Raw genomic sequence first — 19,168 nt, 5'->3', positions numbered from 1 at the left:
CTCCCTCGCAGATGGCCTGCCTTCCCACGGTGCGGCTTTGGGGGCCTTGGGCCCGTGTTCACAGTGGGGTCTGGGAGTGTGCCAGCCCAAGGACGGGACCTGTCTGTGACATTCACCCAAGGGTCCCCAGTGCCTGGACGGCTGTCTGCCATAGGGCAGATGCCCATGAACTCTTGCTGGCTGGAGAGGGTCCATATGTCATCACACCCTGTTCAGGGCACCTCGGACCCCGCAGCAAGCAGGACGGGATGGTGTAACCAGGCCTGCTTGCGGGAAGGTGGCGCCTGCTGGGCACAGGGACGGGATAAACCAGTGGGCCTCCCACAGTGATAAGGGTTTTGCTCAGGTTGTCGGGTGGGGACGGCTTTAGGTCTCTGGAGGGGGTGGCAGAGGGGCTGGGACCAACCTGCAGGAAGGGACCTATGAGGAAGGGAGGAAGCTCTCCTGGCGGCCCAGAGGCAGGCGGCGTCCACACCTCCGGGGCTGAGAGGTGGACTGTGGGAGGTCAGAGAGGGCCGGCGGGGCTGCTGGTGGCAGCTCTGGGCTGCGGTCCGGGAGGGTTTCAGCGGGGTGTGAGGTTTGCTTTTCAGGCGGGCCCTCAGGCTCCTGGGGGGAGACTGAGGCGGGTGAGAGAGGCCCTGGGAGGGCCGGGAGGCCTCAGAGAAGGCGATGAGACACAGACGAGGGACGGGTCAAAATCAGAGGTACCTGCTCGCGAGGTCAATGGCGATGGAGGGACCATGAGTCCTTGAGGCCTTCACTCTGCTTCCCCTCGGTCTGCCCCGCGCCCTAGAGCGGACTCGGCCTTGCTCGCCCTGAGGAGTGCAGGGCGGGGTGCCTGAGAGCGCCAGGCGCTCATAGAGGGCAAGCGTCCTGGAAAACGGGGGCCACTACCTCAGCAGTACTGAGCGCTCCCTGGACATCCTTGAGGACATCCTGGACCAGGCCTGTCTGCGGGGAGGGCGGGGGGGCTGCTTCCTGTGTCTCGTTGGAACCTCACAGTCCGATGAGGGTTAGACCCATTTGGGGGCATTTGAGGCTCGAAAGGGAAGGGACTGGCTCGCGGCTACATGCCTGGTCCCTGAGGGAACCAAACTAGAGACCCAGTGTCTCTGCAGCCGTGGCACAGCCGCGATCCCCACGGGCAAGGACTGCACCCCAGCTCCCGTGGCAGGATGAGACGTGGCGGTGAGAGAAGGCCTGTCTGAGGAGGAGGCTGGGACAAAGGGCCCAATGAGGAAGCAGCCACAGGAAGAACAAGGAAAGGGTGTTTGAGGTGGAGATCACTGCAGGGGCAAAGGCCCTGAGGCCAGAAAGAGCTTGGCATGTTGCGAAGAGAGAGACCAATATGGCGGGAGGGAGAGCAATGCATGAGGTGGGCAGTGAGGGAGAGGCCGTGTTGTTGAGGGCCTGCTTCAGTGAATAATTCAGAGTCTCCTTCAGTCGATGAGGTGAGCGTCGTGACCACGAGTCTGCTCTGTACAGGGTCTGGCAGAGGCCACCTGTCGGAGACCTAATGAGGCTGCTGGCCCCCAGCTCTAGCACCTTCCACCGCTCGGTGGTGTCTGTTGTGGCTCAGGTGAGCAGACCTGGGTGCCGGTGTATCCGCTGACCTGCAGGGCCGAGCTGGCCTAGCGACTCCCGGGGCCGGTTATGGCACACCTTCGGGTACCTTCCCAAGGCCCCCGGGCCCTGGTGGACGGAGGGTTGGGTGCGGGTGGTGTGCAGACCCCCGTCGGCACACGGTGTCACCGTCCTTACTGCTCACTTGACGCCGTTCTCCTGCGTGTTCGGGTGTGGCTGCCCACGACTCTGCGCGGGGCTGGGTTCCTCAAGCTCTGCATTCTGTGACGTGTGTCAGGTGCCTCTTGGGGACTGTTTCCTGAGTGTCAGGCTCTGGAGTTGGCCGAGTCTGGGTTCAGATCCCAGCTCTGCTGCCCTCTTACTTCGTGATTCAATCTCTCCGAGCCTCAGCTCCCTCATCCGTGGAATGGAGGGGATGGTGGGAGCCGCCTGAGGGGGTTTTCGCAGGATTCGACGAGATGGTGCGTGTAAAGCCCAACTCGGCACTCCAGGCTCCTAGCAGAACGCTGCCTCCTGTCACCTCTTCGTTCTCACACTCGTTCCTGCCCATTGGCGGGAATGTGATGTTGGCCATTGGAATGGCCCCGCTCGGTGCAGCGACCGCAGCAACAGAGCCCTGGACAGTGGGGTGGGATGGGGGGTGCAGGGTGGTCCCACCAGCCACGCTCTGCAGACTGGTGGTGGGGCGCGGGCCTGGGGCTGGGGTTCTTGGAATAAGGTTAACAGCTTTGGTAGTTTTCTCCCCAGCGCACGCGAGGAAAGGCCTCGAATGCAGAGCACACGGGAAAAGCCAAAGCAGCTCGGAACTGTCCCCAGAAAAAAGCGAGTCAGCAGGAGCCCGCGTTCCCTTCCTCTAACCGTGTGCCCTTCTCCCCTAGTGCTCCTGCGGGAAGAAGTGGCTCGGCTCCAGGAGGAGGTCCACCTTCTCCGCCAGATGAAGGAGATGTTGACGAAGGACCTGGAGGAGTCCCAGGGCGGCAAGTCCTCCGAGGTCCTCTCGGCCACCGAGCTCCGGGTCCAGCTGGCCCAGAAGGAGCAGGAGCTAGCCAGAGCCAAAGAAGCCTTGCAGGGTGAGTGACTAAGTGACGATGGGTGGCACTTTCCTCCCTTCCCTTGCCTGGGGCTCAGGCTTGGGCCACAGGGGCACCGAGGAACCAGGGTCCTTCCTCTGCAGGGGGAGCGGCACGGACATGGGGGTCTCCCGATGCTTAGACCTCCAGCTGAAGCTGCCCTGTCCCTTTTCTGGAAGAATTCTGCCTCACGTGTTGGAAGCTTCTGTCGTTCCCACGTCTCTGTGACCAGCACAGGCTTTCCAGCATGGTCACGCGGGGTCGCCGCCCTCTGGGGCATGAATGGCAGGTGGCATCTCTGCTAGACCAGGCTGCTGACCCACCGCTGGGCTCCGCTTCCCTGGCACCGTCGAGGTCCTTGAGCACCTCTGGTTATGGGACCGCGCGGAGGCTCTGAATTCTCTGCGGGAGGACGCATCCGTGCGCCACGTGCCACTCTCTTTCACTGTGGTGGCCTCTCGGGGAAGGGCTGGGGCCCCCTGTCCTGTGGCTGGCCTGGAGGAGCTCCCCTCTAAGAAGTGCAGTGTCCGGGGTCCCCTCCAGGAAGACGGGGGAGGAAGTGGCATGGGCGGCCAGGTGCTGTCTTGCAGAGCTGGCCCACAGGAGCCTCCACGTGGCCGCCGCAAGCTGCTGTAGGAAACGCGGCCGGTGGGCCCTCGTGTGCAGCCGGCCTTCCTCAGAGCTGGCCTGGGCCCTGGTGGCTGACACACCCGTCTCTCCTGGAAACCACCTGCCCATATGCCGTGGGCTTTGGGAAGGGTCTCAAAGGATGACTCGAGAAAGGTTGGGGGAGTCCCCCTCTAACAGTGCTCAGAGAACTCTGACACGAAGCATTCTCTTGAGGCCCCGTTCCTGCCTTTGATACTCCTGGGGAAAAGAAAAAGGCAGTCCAGGTGGGCAACCTGCTTTCCACTTAGGTTTCCTAGAACGATACATACTCTGGAAACTTCATTTCGGAAGCCAGAGCAGCTTTCTTGCTCAGGTTGATTTCCGGCTGCTCTCGGAAAGAGACTCCAGGACAGAGCGGCAGCTGGCAGAAGCCGTCTCTGTCTCCTGTCACCATCAGGAGGAGCGTTTCGGGCTGGTGGGCCTCTCTGCTCCCCTCGGCCTGGGGGATGCAGGGAAAGAGCCAGAATCAGAGCCAGGGGTTCCCTTTGGCAGGAGCGTGGTGCTCAGGCCATGCCAGCCTGCGGGGAGAGCTGGGATGTGGAGCTTCTCCCAGGGTGTCCTGGTCTAGCTACAGGCACCCTTTCCCATTGGGGTTTTGTTTCCAGTGGGGTCGCTCAGCACAATCGTGAGGCCCGAGCAGGTGGGTTGTACGTGCCGTGGTCCAGCTGATGCTTCGTAACTGAGAAGTCACCGTGCCCAGTACACGCGCATTCCTCTTCGCGCGGCCATCCAGGAGTCCAGGCAGATCTGTGCAAGCTTCCCAGCTTCCGGGGGCCTCCTGACATCCCCTCCTCCCTCAGAATAGAGACTCAAGTGGCGGGAATCTCCCAAAGGAAGTGTCGCTTTGCCCAGGGCTCTGTGAGCTGATGTCGTCTGGTCTCCCTAAGCTTTGTAACCCCGTGGAGAGTTGGGAGTGCCTCAGAAGCTGTCTCAGCCACCTTTGCCAGTGTTTTTTCCAAGGTCAGGGGAAGCTGCCTTGCATGTCCTTACCTAGGGAAAGAATCCTTACCCCCATTTGCCCTTCTGGACCTAGAAGGGGAACAGAACCTCTTATCTAAGCTGTTTCTGGGCCCAAAGGAATGGAGAGGGGACTCAGCGGACGCTCACTGACCACCACTCCCCGGCTCCTGGGACAGACCGCCTATGGTCTCCAGACCTCAGTTTCCTGGTGTGAGTGATGGGACAGTAGTGGTGAATTAAATGAGGGGATGTCCGCAAGGGCAGAGAGCTGCCTGTTACCATGTGCATCCTTCTCCTTTCGGCCCACCGGACGCAGATACACAGGCATATTTTCCTCGCTATGGGCTGTAAGGTGTCTTATCTGTCACCAAAGGTCACCCAGGGACACAGGTTATCGGCCAGATGTGGGGGCTCCTCTGTAAACAACAACCTCAACAATAAGGACGTGTCAGTATTCATGATAGGAAAGCTTTATTGAGCACCTGCTCTGTGCTAGCCCGTATCTCTCACTCACCCCGGTCCTACCAGGATTGACCCCCTCTCACAGGTGGAGTCACCTGAATGAGCTTCACGGTGGTGAAATAACTTGGTCAAGGGCATAGAACTAGTGACCAGCAGAGTCAGAAACTTCTCCACTGCACGAACACACCTCTCCTTCCCGCTGGGGATTCAGCTGGATGGGACAGGAGAGACAGGAGGCCATCCTAGCTCAGAAATGGGGACAGCAGACTCTGGAGCCAGATCTGGGTTTGCATTTGGGCTCTCCCACTTACTAGCTGTGTGACCTCGGGCACCTTCCTTATGACCTCGGGCACGCTCCTCTCTGAAGTATGTGGTCCTCTGGCTGAGGGTAACAATAACAAAGCTGTTTCTCTAACCATTAAGGCTAGTAACAGTACCTGTTTCCGAGGGTTGTCATGGGGATTAAATGAGATATAAAGTGCTTGGCCCAGTGCCTAGTGCTGTTGGTGCATATACTTAGTGATTGCCAGATGAGAGGGGGCTTGGCACACCTCCTCTGACCTGCCTGGAGCTGTTGGTCTCCTGATTCCTGTTAGAGGTGGCCCAGACCTTCGAGCCCCTGAGCCCATCCAAGCTCAGGGCAGCAGTGCTCCCGACAAGCAGTGGGCACCTTCAGCCGGCCCGAGCATCCTGCCTGGCATTCTACAAAGTCATAAATAAGATACTTCCTCCCAGCCACGGCACGTGGTGAGTAAATTGCAGACAGATGTGGGCAGAAGGAGGCTGGGGCATGAAAAGGGATTTATATGCCCATAATGAGGAGAATGAGAATAAATGTGCAAACCAAGTAAGCAGCAGATGTTGGGTGACACTTGTTAACAGCCGGCATCCCTGCGGTATTTGCAGGAGAACGCCAAGCCCCCAGGACTTCCTCCCTGGTGGTACCCTACCTACCTGCGCCTGTCTTTGGTTTGAGTTTGGATGAGACCAGAATTTTCCAGAATGGTAGAGGTTTAGGAACTCAGGCAGGCGCGAGGAACATCAGCCCCAGGTTACGACGTCAAAGCAAGACAAGAATCAGGTTTGGGGAGGACAAGGTGTGGAAGATTCCTCTGTTTCTTTGGGGATGAGTCTGGAATGTTAGGTTTAGGAGTTTGGTCTCGTCGTGAGTGTAAACGCAGAAGTTTGGAAGGATTGTTCAAGAAAGAGTCGTGTCGTGTGTGTTTAAATGTAACAGAGCTGCCCTCCAGCCCTAAAACATGCTGGGGAGCTTGTAACTCATGGGACCTCTCTGGGGACTCTGTCGATTTCCTCAGCCCCCGCTCAGTTCCCCTGATTTCCCCCGAGAATCAAGGCATTACTGAAACGTGATTGTGAACATTTGCTTCTGCCCCTTTTTTAACAGCGTGACAAGTGTGTTGAGCATTTTCTCAGAATAAATGCTCTCCGAAAACATAATTTTTAATGACTACATAATGTTCTAGCAAATGGAGGCACTGTAATTTATTTAGCCACTTTCTGATTATTGGACACTTGAGTTGTTTCTACTTTTTTTCTTTTTGGTTTTGCCGTTATATACTATTCCACTAAAGATCTGTGTTTGTAAATCTGTTTATTTTTTTTATGACAGGATTTCTCCATCTTTCTGGTCTCCGGACCACCTTTCACCCTTACAAAATTGAGGACCCAAAGAGTTCTTGTTTATGTGGGTTAGTTCTATAGGTATTTACTGTTCCAGAAATTAAAGCGAAAAACCCATTTAAATCCTCAATAATTTATTTTAAAACAACAGCAATAAACCCATTGCACATTAACGTAAAAAAAGTTTAATGAAAAATAAGTACATTCTCCCAAACAAAAAGATTTGAGTAAGGAGAGCGTTGTTTTACATTTTTGCAAAAACTTCTCCATACGTCAAAAACAAAAACAAACAATAAAAACTTTTCGATGTCTGACTTTACAGAAGACCGCTAAATTCTCATCTCTGCTCCTTTAGTCAGGCTACTGCGATTTTTCGTTTGGGTTGAAAATCTGGCATCACTCAGATAAGTAGGAAGAAAAGGGAGGAGTGCATTGATTGCCTTATTATTAGATGAGTGTAGGTATTTTTCTTGGTTGGCATCCTCAATCCCACCAAATGGTAGTTTCATAGCTATCTGCTGTAGTGTGGTGTCTCAGAATTCATCCAGTAAGGGTTTTGTGCTCTGTTAACAGTGGACGAAGCCATTGGTCTCGTTGGCGCTTCAAATGGGTATCGTACCGCACACGAGTGTTAAGCATCTACCGATCAAGTGATCAAGCGATCACTTGAGTGATGGTGTGATGCTGAGCTTCCCAATGATGACGTACTTCCTGATCCATGATCAAAAAGTCACACGTGTTCACATCACCACGCATATCATCAAAAAAGTCTTTGAGTCTTGAGAAGCTTTTGAGGTCACAGTGGCAGATCAGGCCTGCAGAAATCCTCATGTTTGCTCGAAAGCTCAGATTTTAAGCTTTGACAACACATATGGTCGGTTGTTTTCTCGGAAGTAAAGGCCAGCTCACTTAGTTCATGTGTGGACTTAGTCGTTTGTCAGATATCTTGGTTGGCAGGATTGGGCATTTGTTCCTTCAAGTGCTCGTGGTGTTCTGTGGGAAAAGTGGCTAGTTTAGCTTGCAACTCAAAATAGTCATGCAAATGATTTTCCTCAAGACAGTCTTTGTTCTTTGGTTTGCAGCAAAAGAACTTTCACTGTTCTTCCATTTTTTTTAAAAAAAAGACATGTACCTGGAGATCAAGCTCTAATAAAATTAATAATTTTTACTGCTTCACTAAAGACATTCATTAGTCAAATAGTGCCCTCCCATTTTTTTCCAAGAACAAGTGCATGGTGTTGAGACTGTAATGACTACTAATATCTCCTCGTACAGTTTGATGCCTCTGCTGGGACTTTTGCCAAGAAGTCAACATCTTCCCCAGCATTGCTTTTGTACCCACAGTACAAATAACACAGTAAAAAGGCAAATAGCTTCATAGTATCATGAAAATAGCTTTCCTGGTGGTAGTGGTGACAGCTAGCATTTCTGAGCATCATTTCTATGCCACGTGCTGCAGACCTTTAGCTCACTTAATCCTCTCAGTAAGCCTGGGAGGTGGGCTGCGAGTGTGGCAGGGGTACGCACGGTACCTGGTTAGAGCTGGGTTTGGACATCATGGGGATGGACCCCAGCCCTTAGGGGATGCTGGCAGGCACAGGGAGGCTACTGCTGCAGGGGAAGCAGCCTAAGCAGAGGCGAGAACACCAGTCTGTGTATGGGGGAAGGGGGAAGGGAAGCACCGGGCCAAGGCTTTGCAATAGGGAGGTGTGGTGAGAGATGATCGTGGAGAACCTCGGGGCCATGCTCAGAAGTTCGGGGACTGGGGAGACTTGGGGCAAGAGACCATATCAGAAGTGGGGTGTTCTGGCAGGTACCCATGTCCCTCTCCCAACCTTTTCTATCTCTTCTGTCTCCTTTGAGCATGAGGACATATATGTGATTACATACAGATGGTTCCTGGATCACCTCCCTTCTCTCCTCCAAGCCCTGATTCAGGCTCTGCTTCCTCCAAAAATCTTCCTGGACTTTCTCTGTCTGGTAGCTCAGGGCCTGTGGTTGTCAGGATCATGCTCCCAACCCTCACTCCCAAAATGCCTGCATCCTAATTCCTAGAACCTGTGAATATGTTAGGTTACAAGGTTGTTAATCAGATGTCCTTGAGATGGGAGGTTATTCAGGGTTATCCAGCAAGCCCAGTGTAATCATGAGAGTAGTTCAAAGTGGAAGAAAAGGCAGAAGGTTGGAGCTGGAAGGAAGTGTGATAACAGAACAGAGACTCAGCGTGAGGACTCAACCCCATTATGCTGGCTTGGCAGAAGTGGAGGGAGGGGCCGTGAACCACTGAACGTGGGTGCCTCTAGAGGCCGGAAAAGGCTAGGAAACTCCCTGAGAGCTTCCAGAAGGAATGCATCCTTAATTTTTACCGCCCAAGGCCCATTTCAGACTCCTACCTCTAGAACTGAAGGTAAGAAATTTACATGGCTTTAGGCTACCAAATTCGTAGTAGTTCATTAGAGCAGGGGGAGGAAGCTGGTGAGGCTCTCTCCTCCCTGTACTTCACAGCCCCAGATGCTGACCTCTCTTAAGACTTTGCATGCAGTGAGGAACGTTGCTTTCCTATGTGGCTCACCACTCTCCGGGCTCCCACAGGACACAGCCCCCAGCACAGAGCTGGCCTTGTTAGCTCAACAAAGCAGGTGATTGTTGAGTGAGGAGAAGACATGATACCTGAGTTTCTTTAGCAGAAGGAATAAGGGCTGTTGGGGTCTTTTCCCTGCCTCAGAATGAGTCACCTGCCCTAGACCAAGCTCTTGGAAGGAACTGAGCCTTCAGTCTTTTGCTCCTTCAACAAACTGAAAACTTGCCCATACTGGGACCTGTGTCTGTGGCTCAGAGAAATCAGGGGCAAATCAGACCCAGACCCTGCCCAGAACCAGTGACATGCCTAGAACCCACAAAACACTTAGTGCCAGTTAGGTGAGTTATACATTTTTTTTAAATGGTCAACCAGACCTATAGGTAAGCACCTGTACCACAGATTTTCCTGCTTCGGCAAGTTCTAGGGCACAGAGAAAGTCTTTGGCCTTGGGCAGGAGAGGACGCCAATGCCCTTTACATTCCCAGAAGGTGTGGCCATGCCCTGGCTGCCTTTGCCGATGAAACTGGACCTGCGGACAGTGGGGTGGCAGGTGGCCCAAGATGGCGGCAGGTGGCTGACAAAGTGATGTGTTCTCGGTGCTGGGATGGTTCTGCCCACCTGCTTCCACACACGCACAACTCATGCACGCGCACACGTCCTCGTCTCCCCAGTGCTGTGTGGGCTGGGAAAGCAGCTTGATGTTTCCTGCTCCCCTTCCCACATCCACACTCCATTCTCCAGTTCCTTCCTCCCGTCAAAGACTTGTTCATCTCCGGGGCAGCTCACCACGCTGGACTGAGTGTGTGTTCCTCTTCCGGAAGTCGTGAGCACGAAGCTACAAGGTTTAGGCCCCAGCTGCAACCTGGTGGCCCCTGGGGCTCGTGCAGGGGTCGCACCCAAAGCCTGCCCCTCTGACCCGCAGCCCTGACGTGGAGACTCTTAGCTGCTATGACTTAGAATTTAGTGAAAGTTTCCAGAGAGTTCTAACTCTGCAGATAGCACATCTTCCTAATACATACCGACCACGTTCAAATATCGTGAACAGATTCCCCCCTTGAAAGCATCTGAGACTCCACATTTGATCCGGTTGAAAATAATTTATAGTCAGGTGGAAGAAGTCCTCAGAGTCTCGGCCGCTTTGTCGTAGATGGTGGCTGGGCCACTTGTCTCCGGCAGGTTAGCTGCTTTGCATGGTAGCTGGGTTCCTGGAAAGGGCACAAACCTTAAAGTACAAGTACTTGTTTAAAAAAAAAAAAAAAAGTGATAACTACTCTTTTGTTTGAGATATACAGAAAGGTTTCAGAGTCCCTGGACACCCACCTTCCTTCACCATCAACGTCTTCCATCACCTGGTACAGGGCACAGGTGCTTTTCAAGCCACGCCTTGCGTCCTGTCGGCTGTTGTCTCACTGGCCAGAGCAAGACAAGTGACCAAGCCCATGTCACGTGGGTGGGGACTCCGCCAGGGAGGCCGGTTCACGGGCACACCCGTGCGCTGTTTCTATTTCTGTGGCTGCACCAAGCATTTTATTTATTTATTTTTAAAGATTTTATTTATTTATTTGACAGAGAGAAAGAGATCATAAGTAGGCAGAGAGGCAGGCAGAGAGAGAGGGGGAAGCAGGCTCCCCGCTGAGCAGAGAGCCTGATGTGGGGCTCGATCCCAGGACCCTGAGACCATGACCTGAGTGGAAGGCAGAAGCTTAACCCACTGAGCCACCCAGGCGCTCCCCGAGCGTTTTAAATAGACTCATTTCCAGAATCTGCCCAGGGTCTGGGGTTCTGGTGACTGACAGCGTTAATATAGCAACTCGGTCCCTTTTGGCTACTTGGCTTTTGATCAGTCTCTGTACCCGAGTGACGCATGTCCCCATCCGGGGTTTCCACACTGAGTCGTCCGTCTGTGAGCTGGGAAGGCGAGCCTGTCCAGAATCTCCCCAGCGCTTTCCAAACTGTGGCCCTTCCTGACTGTCCTTCAGTACTTCGGGTCTGATTCTCGGTGGAGTTTACTATGTATTAATGTTCTAATTATGGAAATCCTTCATTTATTCTGAGAAAAACTAGAAGAGTCATGGTTTTGGAAATACACAGACACCCTCTTGGGCTCACCCTCCCAGACCTGGTACTTGTTCTGGAAGCATGTACCAGAGCCAACCTCTCTTCCCTATTCAGGAAGGGGGGGGAAATGATATGCACCCATTTTACAGGTGGAATGATTGAGGTATGACTGAGGTGCATCTCTGTCAAGCTGTAATCGTCACAGCTATTACTTATTTAGCCCTTGGAATGCACCAGGCTCCCTCCTGATCACCTTGCCTGCACGAGCTCACGGATCTCCCCACAGCCCTGCTAGATGGGTAGTGTTTATTAGCCTCAGTTTCTCCATTGCCAGAATGGGAGCGAGAGAGGTTAAGGAATGTTTCTGAAGTCTCTGGGATACTAGGTTTTGGAGCCAAGACTTTCTTGATCTCCACAGAGTTTCCAAACCTCTGTTCGCAGACACTTACCAGATGCTTCTTTGATTCTTAAGGCCTTGGGGGCAGAGGGAGGGAGTGGAATGGGGAAGAGAGGAAGGGCGAGCAGGTCTGGACAGGGAAGCATGCACTCCGAGGCCCCTTGAGATAGAGGTGTCCCCCACTCTGCCCCGAGAAAGTTCACATGGTGCCGCTCCGCTTTTACGAAAGACTGACTTTAGTACCTGAAAGAATCTGGGACAAAAGGCAAAAAACAAACATAGCGTCCAGCATTCGTCTTGCAGCGAGCCGTCATGGGGGCCCTGCCAAGCTCCTCCCCCAGGAACGACACGTCCAGCCGTCAGAGCTTTGAACCACTTCCGGGAGCATCTGTCCTCCGTCTGCGTTTCTCGGGTGGATCTGTTAGCAAGGTGTGTCCTCAGGTACCAGGGGAGCCTGAGAGAGGTTATTTTTTAGATCTGGGAATGCTCGTGAATTTTTCCACGTAAATGAATGACAGTTGCTTCTTTTGGCTTATGGAAGGTTTCACAGGGACGCTCTCCTTTCGGACAGCGGGGCAGACCTGTACCAGGATTTGTGGATTATTCCCGGTCATTGCCCTGGAAGGTGTCCCAGGAAGTAAAGGCTGGTCTCAAGTCACACAAGCCCGGAGCTTCTCTTCCTGTCCCTCCTCTTTCCCTCCACGGTTCAGGGACCACGCGGCAGCCTTGAGAAGTGCCGGTGGTCTCAGACGCCGTGTTTAAGGTGTGAGCAGGGGCTGCAGACCTTGAACCTCTGCTTTAGATGAACCCCGAATTCCTTCCCAGGAAGGGCTGCGGATCGATCGGCTTGAAGGAGAAGAACAAACCTCTGAGGAGAGCCACATTCTAGAACTGCCTTTCGAAAGGCATTGCCCACAACCTCAGTAAATTCTGGTTGGAGGGGCGGTTTCTGTCACCACGGAGGCGTTGTGCCCGCCTCACCCTGGCAGGGTCAGGACATGGCGCTGAAGCTGTAGCAGGAAAATGAAAGGCCCGCTGGCCTCTGTCCTGGGTAAATAGCTTTGGTGTGCACCAGGGAGGGGTCCTTTTCAGAGTCGCAGGCACCCTTGCTCAGCTGGGGTGAACACCGGCCCATGATGGCCAGGGACACAGGGTCAAGTCTGCCAATGACCTCAACCATGATTCTCCTCAGCCCTGGTGGGCTCCTCAGGGGATGCTGTCTTGGCCTCAGAGACCAGGGGGGTGAGCGTCCTTCCTGAAAGAGCCACGCCTGCTGCCCCATGAGGTAGGCAGAGTTAGGCTGACTACAGCTGGGAAAACTGAGGCTTCAGGAGGCTCCAGGAAGCTCGTGTGGCTTGCCCGTGCGGTCTCGATGTTCAAACTTGAAGTCCCATGCCTGACACAGATCCGTTACTGCCGTCCCATCCCAGTATTTGTCTTTGGTTAGTGGATATGCTCAGTGTTCCTAAAACCTGACCTAGGAGCCCGCTCATATATTCACTTAAACACTTATTGGGGTCCATCTGTCAGGCGCCGTACTAGGCCCTTAACGTGGATCTGTGAGCAAGAAAGACAAAAGATCCATTTCTCATGGAGCTTCCATTCTAGAAGCACGTGCCAGTTGCTACTGCCGCGGAACAGACTAGCCCCAAATCTTAGTGGCATAAACAACCACCATCTTTCTTATAGGTTGCGACATTGTGTTAGGCCCTTGACAGGGCTCAGTGGGACAGTTCTTCAGTTCCACGTGGTGTCCGTGGTCCCATGGCCATATTCCACCAGAGACAGGACAGCTGCCTTCCCGTGTCTGGTGCCTGGTGGGGGGAGGGGTGCCAGCGTTCATCTGGGAGTGACCCGAGCTCCCACGTGGTGGTCCAGCCTTGCACATGGAGAGGCTCAGGGCTCCCGCAGAGAAGGTTCTAAGAAACCAAGTGCAAGCTTTGAGGTTTCTTATGGCCTGGCCTCAGACGTCACCGAGCGTCACTTCTACCACATTCTGTTGGTGACGGGCCAGCCACGAGGCCAGCCAGACTCCACGCTGTACAAAGCATGTGGTAGGGGAAATATGATTGTGTCCATCTTTGCGAAAATACCATCTGCCACAGAGGAGAGGGAAAAGGCCAATGATAAACAATGAACAGTAAAAACTAAATCGCATGTGTTCAAAGATTTTAAGTACCATGGGAACGTGGAAATTTTACAATGGGGTGAAATACGACCCAACCATTCCTTTCTAGGTGTTTACACACCTGGGAAATAAATGCCCATACCAAACGTGGCGTGCAAATGGGGGGTAGATGTTTCATCTGTGATGGCTCCAAGCTCGAAACAGCCCACGGTCTGTCCGCAGGTGCAGGGGGAAACCGACTGCTGCGTCTGCCGGGGAAACTCAGCAGTCAAGCAGCGAACTGTGATACATGGAGCAGCGTGGTGGGTCTCAGAATAATTACCCCGAGTGACAAAAGCCCAGGGAGAGTAAAAGAAAAAATCGCGCATCCTGTATGATTCCGCTTACATGAGACTCTAGCAGAGGAAAATGAATCTGTTAGATGGGGGTCTTTGAGGAGGAGGGGTCTCCTGGGGGCGGGAGGAGGGCCAGGAGCTCGGCTCACAAAGGAGAGCCAGGGACTTGGAGGTGACGGGCGTGCTCGCTGTCTTGAGAGTGCTGATGGCTTTTCAGGGGGTCGCACGAGGCAGATGGTCGCAGACGGTCCCCGTTAAACTTGTGCAGTTGGTTGTATGCCATTTGTAATCGATAAAACCGTGTTTAAAGGAGTGCAAGGTGAATTCGGATTCTTTGGGGTGGGGTGCATTGCAGGCCCCCGCAGGCCCCCTGGCTCCGGCAGCCTCCGGCTTTGCCTTCTTGTCGCACATGCTGGCATCAGCAGGCCATGGTGCGGGGAGGGGCGGCGGGGGGGGGGCGGGAAGCGGCCCGAGGTGGGCAGCATCCGGCCAGTCCGGGCAGAGCCCCGTGCTGTCAAGGCCCCGGCACGCTGGGCTTCTGGGCTCACATTCCAGGAAGAGGCAGAGACCAGAGAGGTCCGAGGCTGCATGTCTGTGGCCCGGGCTTCCGGCCCAGCTCTTTAAATAGCTCCAACCGCACGGACTGGGCCCGCGCTGGACGCGAGCTGCTGCTACCAACCAGGCAAGCTTTTGTGCCCGAGCCCGGCATGTGGGCACAAAAGGAGGAGAGGCATTTTTTGGCACCGAGTGAAAAACTCAGAACAATGTAGAAACTTGGGAAGGAGAATTCCAATTCTGCTCGGGGCCAGGTACTATTGTAGAGAAAAGATGGAGGTTAAAATCCAGCGGCTCACCACGCATGTATAATGCATACAAACCTGTACGTATTTACCCGACATTTCTGTGGACCGGGAGGGATGCGTGGGCTGCAGATCCCATGAGTTATCTCGGATAATCCTTCCCATTTTTCAGACAAGAAGATTGAAAGAGCAGTAGCCTGCTGAAAGGTGGAATTTAAACCCAGGAAGGTGTGCCTGGCTCCAGGACCTGCCTGATTTCATGGGCACAGCCCCATGGGGGGCCCCCCGCTGTTGTTTGTTTAAGTGGTTAACAGTTTGCTGTTGTGATAAGTCATTTGTGATGTGGATCCTGGGAACAGGCTGGGCCTGCCAGAGCGGGCAGGCAGGAGGCCACGGCTCTCCATCCGTGTTGCCCTTGACCTTCGCAGGTCTCTTCTGGAAAATGGGAGGGTGGGACTGAGTGCTCTTAGGAGCCCCATTGTCCTGTCCTGAGGGCAGCATACTCAGAATGAGGGGGAAAATACCTCTGAGAAAGCCAGGCAGGAGCCCCCTGCCACCAATCGGTATGTCGCTGGTCACACCGGCCGGGCCGCCAGGTGCCACGGGGCCCGCCACTCACTCTCACCCCAGCCCGGACAGAAACCTCAGGGCCTACACTCAACAGCCCCGGCTGGAAGCGCTTAACCCTTAGCAACCTCTCTGGAGTTGCTCACCCATGAGCTTTGGATCATGACGATCTAGAAGAATCGTTCTGATTCGGGCCTTGCCCACAGAGCACAGTGCCCGAGGAAAGAAAGAAGTCTAGCAGGAGCCGTGGGCCGGGGCAGAAGGAGGAGGAAATGGGTTAGGACTGGTTGGTCTGTATCCCCAAGCCCTGCCAAGCCTCAGGAAGAGGCTTCTCTCAGTCAGTTTTGCTTTTTAGCTGCCCTGGAGACAGGGTCCAGCTGGATGCCGCTAGAGGGTTGGCCTTCCTGGTGCTGTGAACCCTTGTGTCTCCCAGCCGGTGTGTAGCGGGGGCTCAGCGCATGGTAAGGGGCCCCGCAGATGGGTCCTGGGGTGAAGGCAGAAGATGAAAAACTTGGAGGCTTTGAAACTATCACTTTCTTGGGGAGGGGGCTGTTGACGCCCGCAGTCCGTCGCAAATGCCAGAAGGTCCTCCGACTCAGGCTGCATCCCCAGGGCTCACTTTTCTGGCAGTGTGGCCCTGTCGTTGCCATCGTGAGCGCTGACCTTTGTCTCCCACCACAGAGACCAGCAGAACACCATGCTCCCTGCTTCTGAGTCATTTAAGGAATCTGTGCGCTGGGCACTGGCGTCCATGGAGGAAAGGGGCACACCCCTTCTCTCTTCCTCATAGTTCGGGTGACTGCAGATTGGGGGAGACTCACTTCCTCCGGGCCGGTCTGGGGTGGCGCTGGGTGGCCCCCAGAGGGGAGCTCGACCGGGGGGCTCTGGCCAGTCCCACAAAGGAGGGTTGTTTCTGGGTGGAGCTCTCAGAGGCACGTGGCTTCAGAGAAGGCCTCAGAGGCGACCAGCTCGCAGGCTGACCAAGACTATCGAGGGTCTGACCCTGCCCTCCCCGGCCAGTGCCAGACCTCTCCCCTGCTCACCTGGGTGGGGCTGAGTGTTCACCCGTGGAGGTAAGCCTTGAACCCGCCAAGAAGTGCATGCTGGCATCTTGAGGACAGAGTTTCTGTTCCAGACAAAGTGTGTCTCCCAGTGGGCTCCTGCCTTTGTCCCATTCCCAGCTGTGTCTGTTTCATTCCCTGGGCACTGCACACTGAATCAGAACCGTTCTTCTAGATCTTTCTAGCCCGTGGCTCGTGGGTGAATGACTTCTCCAGAGTTTGGGACCTGCCAAGGTCAATGGCTATCGTTTGGGAATGGGACTCCCTAGAGCCCCGGCAGGGCCCCTGGGTCCAGGGGAAGAGCAGAGGAAGGGACCAGTTGGGGATTTTGCTGGATGTCGGAATTATCGAAGGCACCTGACAACTTGATTGATGGTGGGTGTGGGGGGTCGGTGAGAGGTGTGTGACCATGCCGCTGGGAGTGTGGTGTCCCTTGCTCAGATGAGAAGTTGGTACAAACCCCCCTTTTGGGGATCTTCCATACTCACCAATGAAGCCCGTGGAGACAGTCGTCTTCTCGTGTTGGATTTCTTTTCATCTGCGCAGGCTTCTTCCCATATTCTGGAAGCTTGCCCCCCCCCCAAGCTGCCTGCAGGTTTAAGAGGCTGTTTCATGCTGGTGATGGATGGCCACGGGGCACACTGGAGTGGTGCAAGCTGGGGCCTCTGCTTGCCACCGGGTTGGGATGGGTGTGTGGGCATGGCTTTGTTCCTGGCAGGTGGGAGGGCTTTCCCTGGGCATAGCCGGGCTTTCCAAGCTGCTCCTCACGGGATATGATGCCGAGACGCAGTGGCCTCTGTTACTGTTCCGAGTTTATTAGCAGTAAGTGAGAAAGGTGGTAAGTAATTTGGGGGTCGGCTTTTAGGGAGAGGACAGTGGCCCGCAATAAGGGGGCTTCCTCCCTGCTGTTTTACACTCTACGTGGGTGCCAGGAGCCGGGCCCACAGAGATGTCCCTGTTCATACCAAGCAATTAGGAGATACTCATCCAGGGAAGGGAAGGTGCTCCTCTGAGTTTCCGGGTTCAGCCCAGGTTCTCAGGAAAGCAGTGAAAAGCAGACGGAAGTGTCCTTTACTGAACACCTGCAGAGTGCTGTCCGCCCTGGGAAAGCAAACAGTCGCTCATGGAGTCCTCCTTACCGTCCTGCAGGATGCTTCCCGGGCTCCCTTTTTTTTTTCTTTTTAAAGATTTTATTTATTTATTTGACAGACAGGGATCACAAGTATGCAGAGAGGCAGGCAGAGAGAGAGGGGGAAGCAGGCTCCCTGCGGAGCAGAGAGCCCAATGCGGGGCTCGATCCCAGGACCCTGAGATCATGACCTGAGCCGAAGGCAGAGGCTTTAACCCACTGAGCCACTCCTGGGCTCCCTTTTAGGGGTGAAGAACAGAAGCTCCCAAAGTCTGGTGGGTGGTAGAGACAAGGACCAGGTCAAGTCTGCTGACCCTTGGGCAGGTCACTCAACCTCGCTGTCTCCATGGGTGGCACAGGGATTCCAACAGCCCCTGCCCTGGGGTCCTGCGGATTCAGTGAGAAAACTCGCAGAACGGGGTTAGAACAGGAAGTGTCCGTTTATTAAATACCAGCTGCTCTTACGTTATCATTATTTATTATTTATCTTACTTTATCATCATTTGTTGTCCAGACTGGGAGAGTTCCGCAAGAGAGAGAGGGCCTAGTTAATAAAGCTGTGCTGGGACGGTAGGCGTCAACTGGGACCGTCCCAGACAGACAGGGCCCATAGCCCTTGACCGACAGGCAGGATCTAAGCAGGTCAGGGGATGACGTAAGCAAAGGTTTGGAGGTTGGACACTCATGGTCCGTGCAGGTGACCCTGCATGGTAGGTACAGGGTGACCGAGGCAGACCTGGTCGTGGGGCCCACCTGCCCCGCTGGACAGGAGGAGGCACATCTCCACCATCCCTGACTCCACTGCCCAGAGCACATCCTTCCCTCCGCTCCAAGTTCATGGACGTGCCCTGAGACTACCCACCCGTTCAGCATCATGATTCATGGGCACACCAGTCCATTCTTCAGGGACCTGAAAAGATGGGATCTTTGCCACGACAGAGAGGATTGAAACCCTCCGCGGTGGCATGGTAGACGGGCGGGAGCAGAAGGGGGAGAAGTTAGCTACTAAGTCATGGAGTGCGTCCTCGGTGGATACCGAAGGAGCAAAGCTTTTGGGTGGTGGCCGCAGGAGGAAGGATGCGGGAGGAAGGAGAAGAAGGCAGGCTGGCCGGAGGACATTCGTGTCCCTAGCCTGTGTGAAAACCCCAGCAGGAGCACGTGACGCCTTGATAAGGACGCGTTTCCAGGCAACTGCTGTTCGCACCCACAGGGCCCCTGTGCCTCCCAGCCTGGGAATCCGGTTCCCAGAAGGGTCAGAGCAGCTTCCCCTTTGGAAACATGGGGTCTGAGAGATGCTACGGAGACCTTCTTTCCCCAGAGAGAGAAGGGAAGGCAGCTGGGACCTGGAGACCAGGCTCGGGGGGCGGAGTGACAGGTCCCAGCGAGCTGGAAACTGGGCCTAGACCCGTGTCCTGCCCTGAACGCATAGTGGGGTCCTTGCTCTTTACTGTCTCTGTTCCTAAAATAGTGTTCTAAGAAGTTTAATGGAATCTTGACCAGTAGAGTAGGATCTTAGCTCAAGAAGGGTAGGCCGATCACCCATCTGTAAATGTGTATTTTGGCATTAATGGGGCTCCCAAGACCCTCTGTGGAGTCTTGGTGCAAATTAGAAGCAGCCATACAGACAGATTCAGAAAACACACCTCTTCCCATTGAACACAATCCTGCTGCTCTACTTAGGGCTCAAGTTTCCCGAAGCTCTTAAAATGCAGCCCTTGGGTGGAGG

The 19,168-nt window shown here is 54.5% G+C and overlaps 1 protein-coding gene across 7 annotated transcripts in view; it reads left to right on the top strand.

The window, feature by feature from the left end:
- Positions 1 to 19,168, top strand: part of KAZN (kazrin, periplakin interacting protein) — a 1,041,121-nt gene that overhangs the window by 929,456 nt on the left and 92,497 nt on the right. For all 7 annotated transcript variants that reach the window (XM_045999723.1, XM_045999727.1, XM_045999731.1 and 4 more), the window contains one exon: positions 2,463 to 2,654. In XM_045999723.1, the coding sequence (XP_045855679.1) occupies positions 2,463 to 2,654 (192 nt within the window). The remainder of the gene's footprint in view (positions 1 to 2,462; positions 2,655 to 19,168) is intronic.

This window comes from Meles meles, chromosome 1, assembly GCF_922984935.1.
Source record: "Meles meles chromosome 1, mMelMel3.1 paternal haplotype, whole genome shotgun sequence".
Taxonomy (NCBI): Eukaryota; Metazoa; Chordata; class Mammalia; order Carnivora; family Mustelidae; genus Meles; species Meles meles.
Note: the sequence above shows the minus strand (reverse complement) of the source record. Positions and strands in the feature narration are given on the sequence as shown.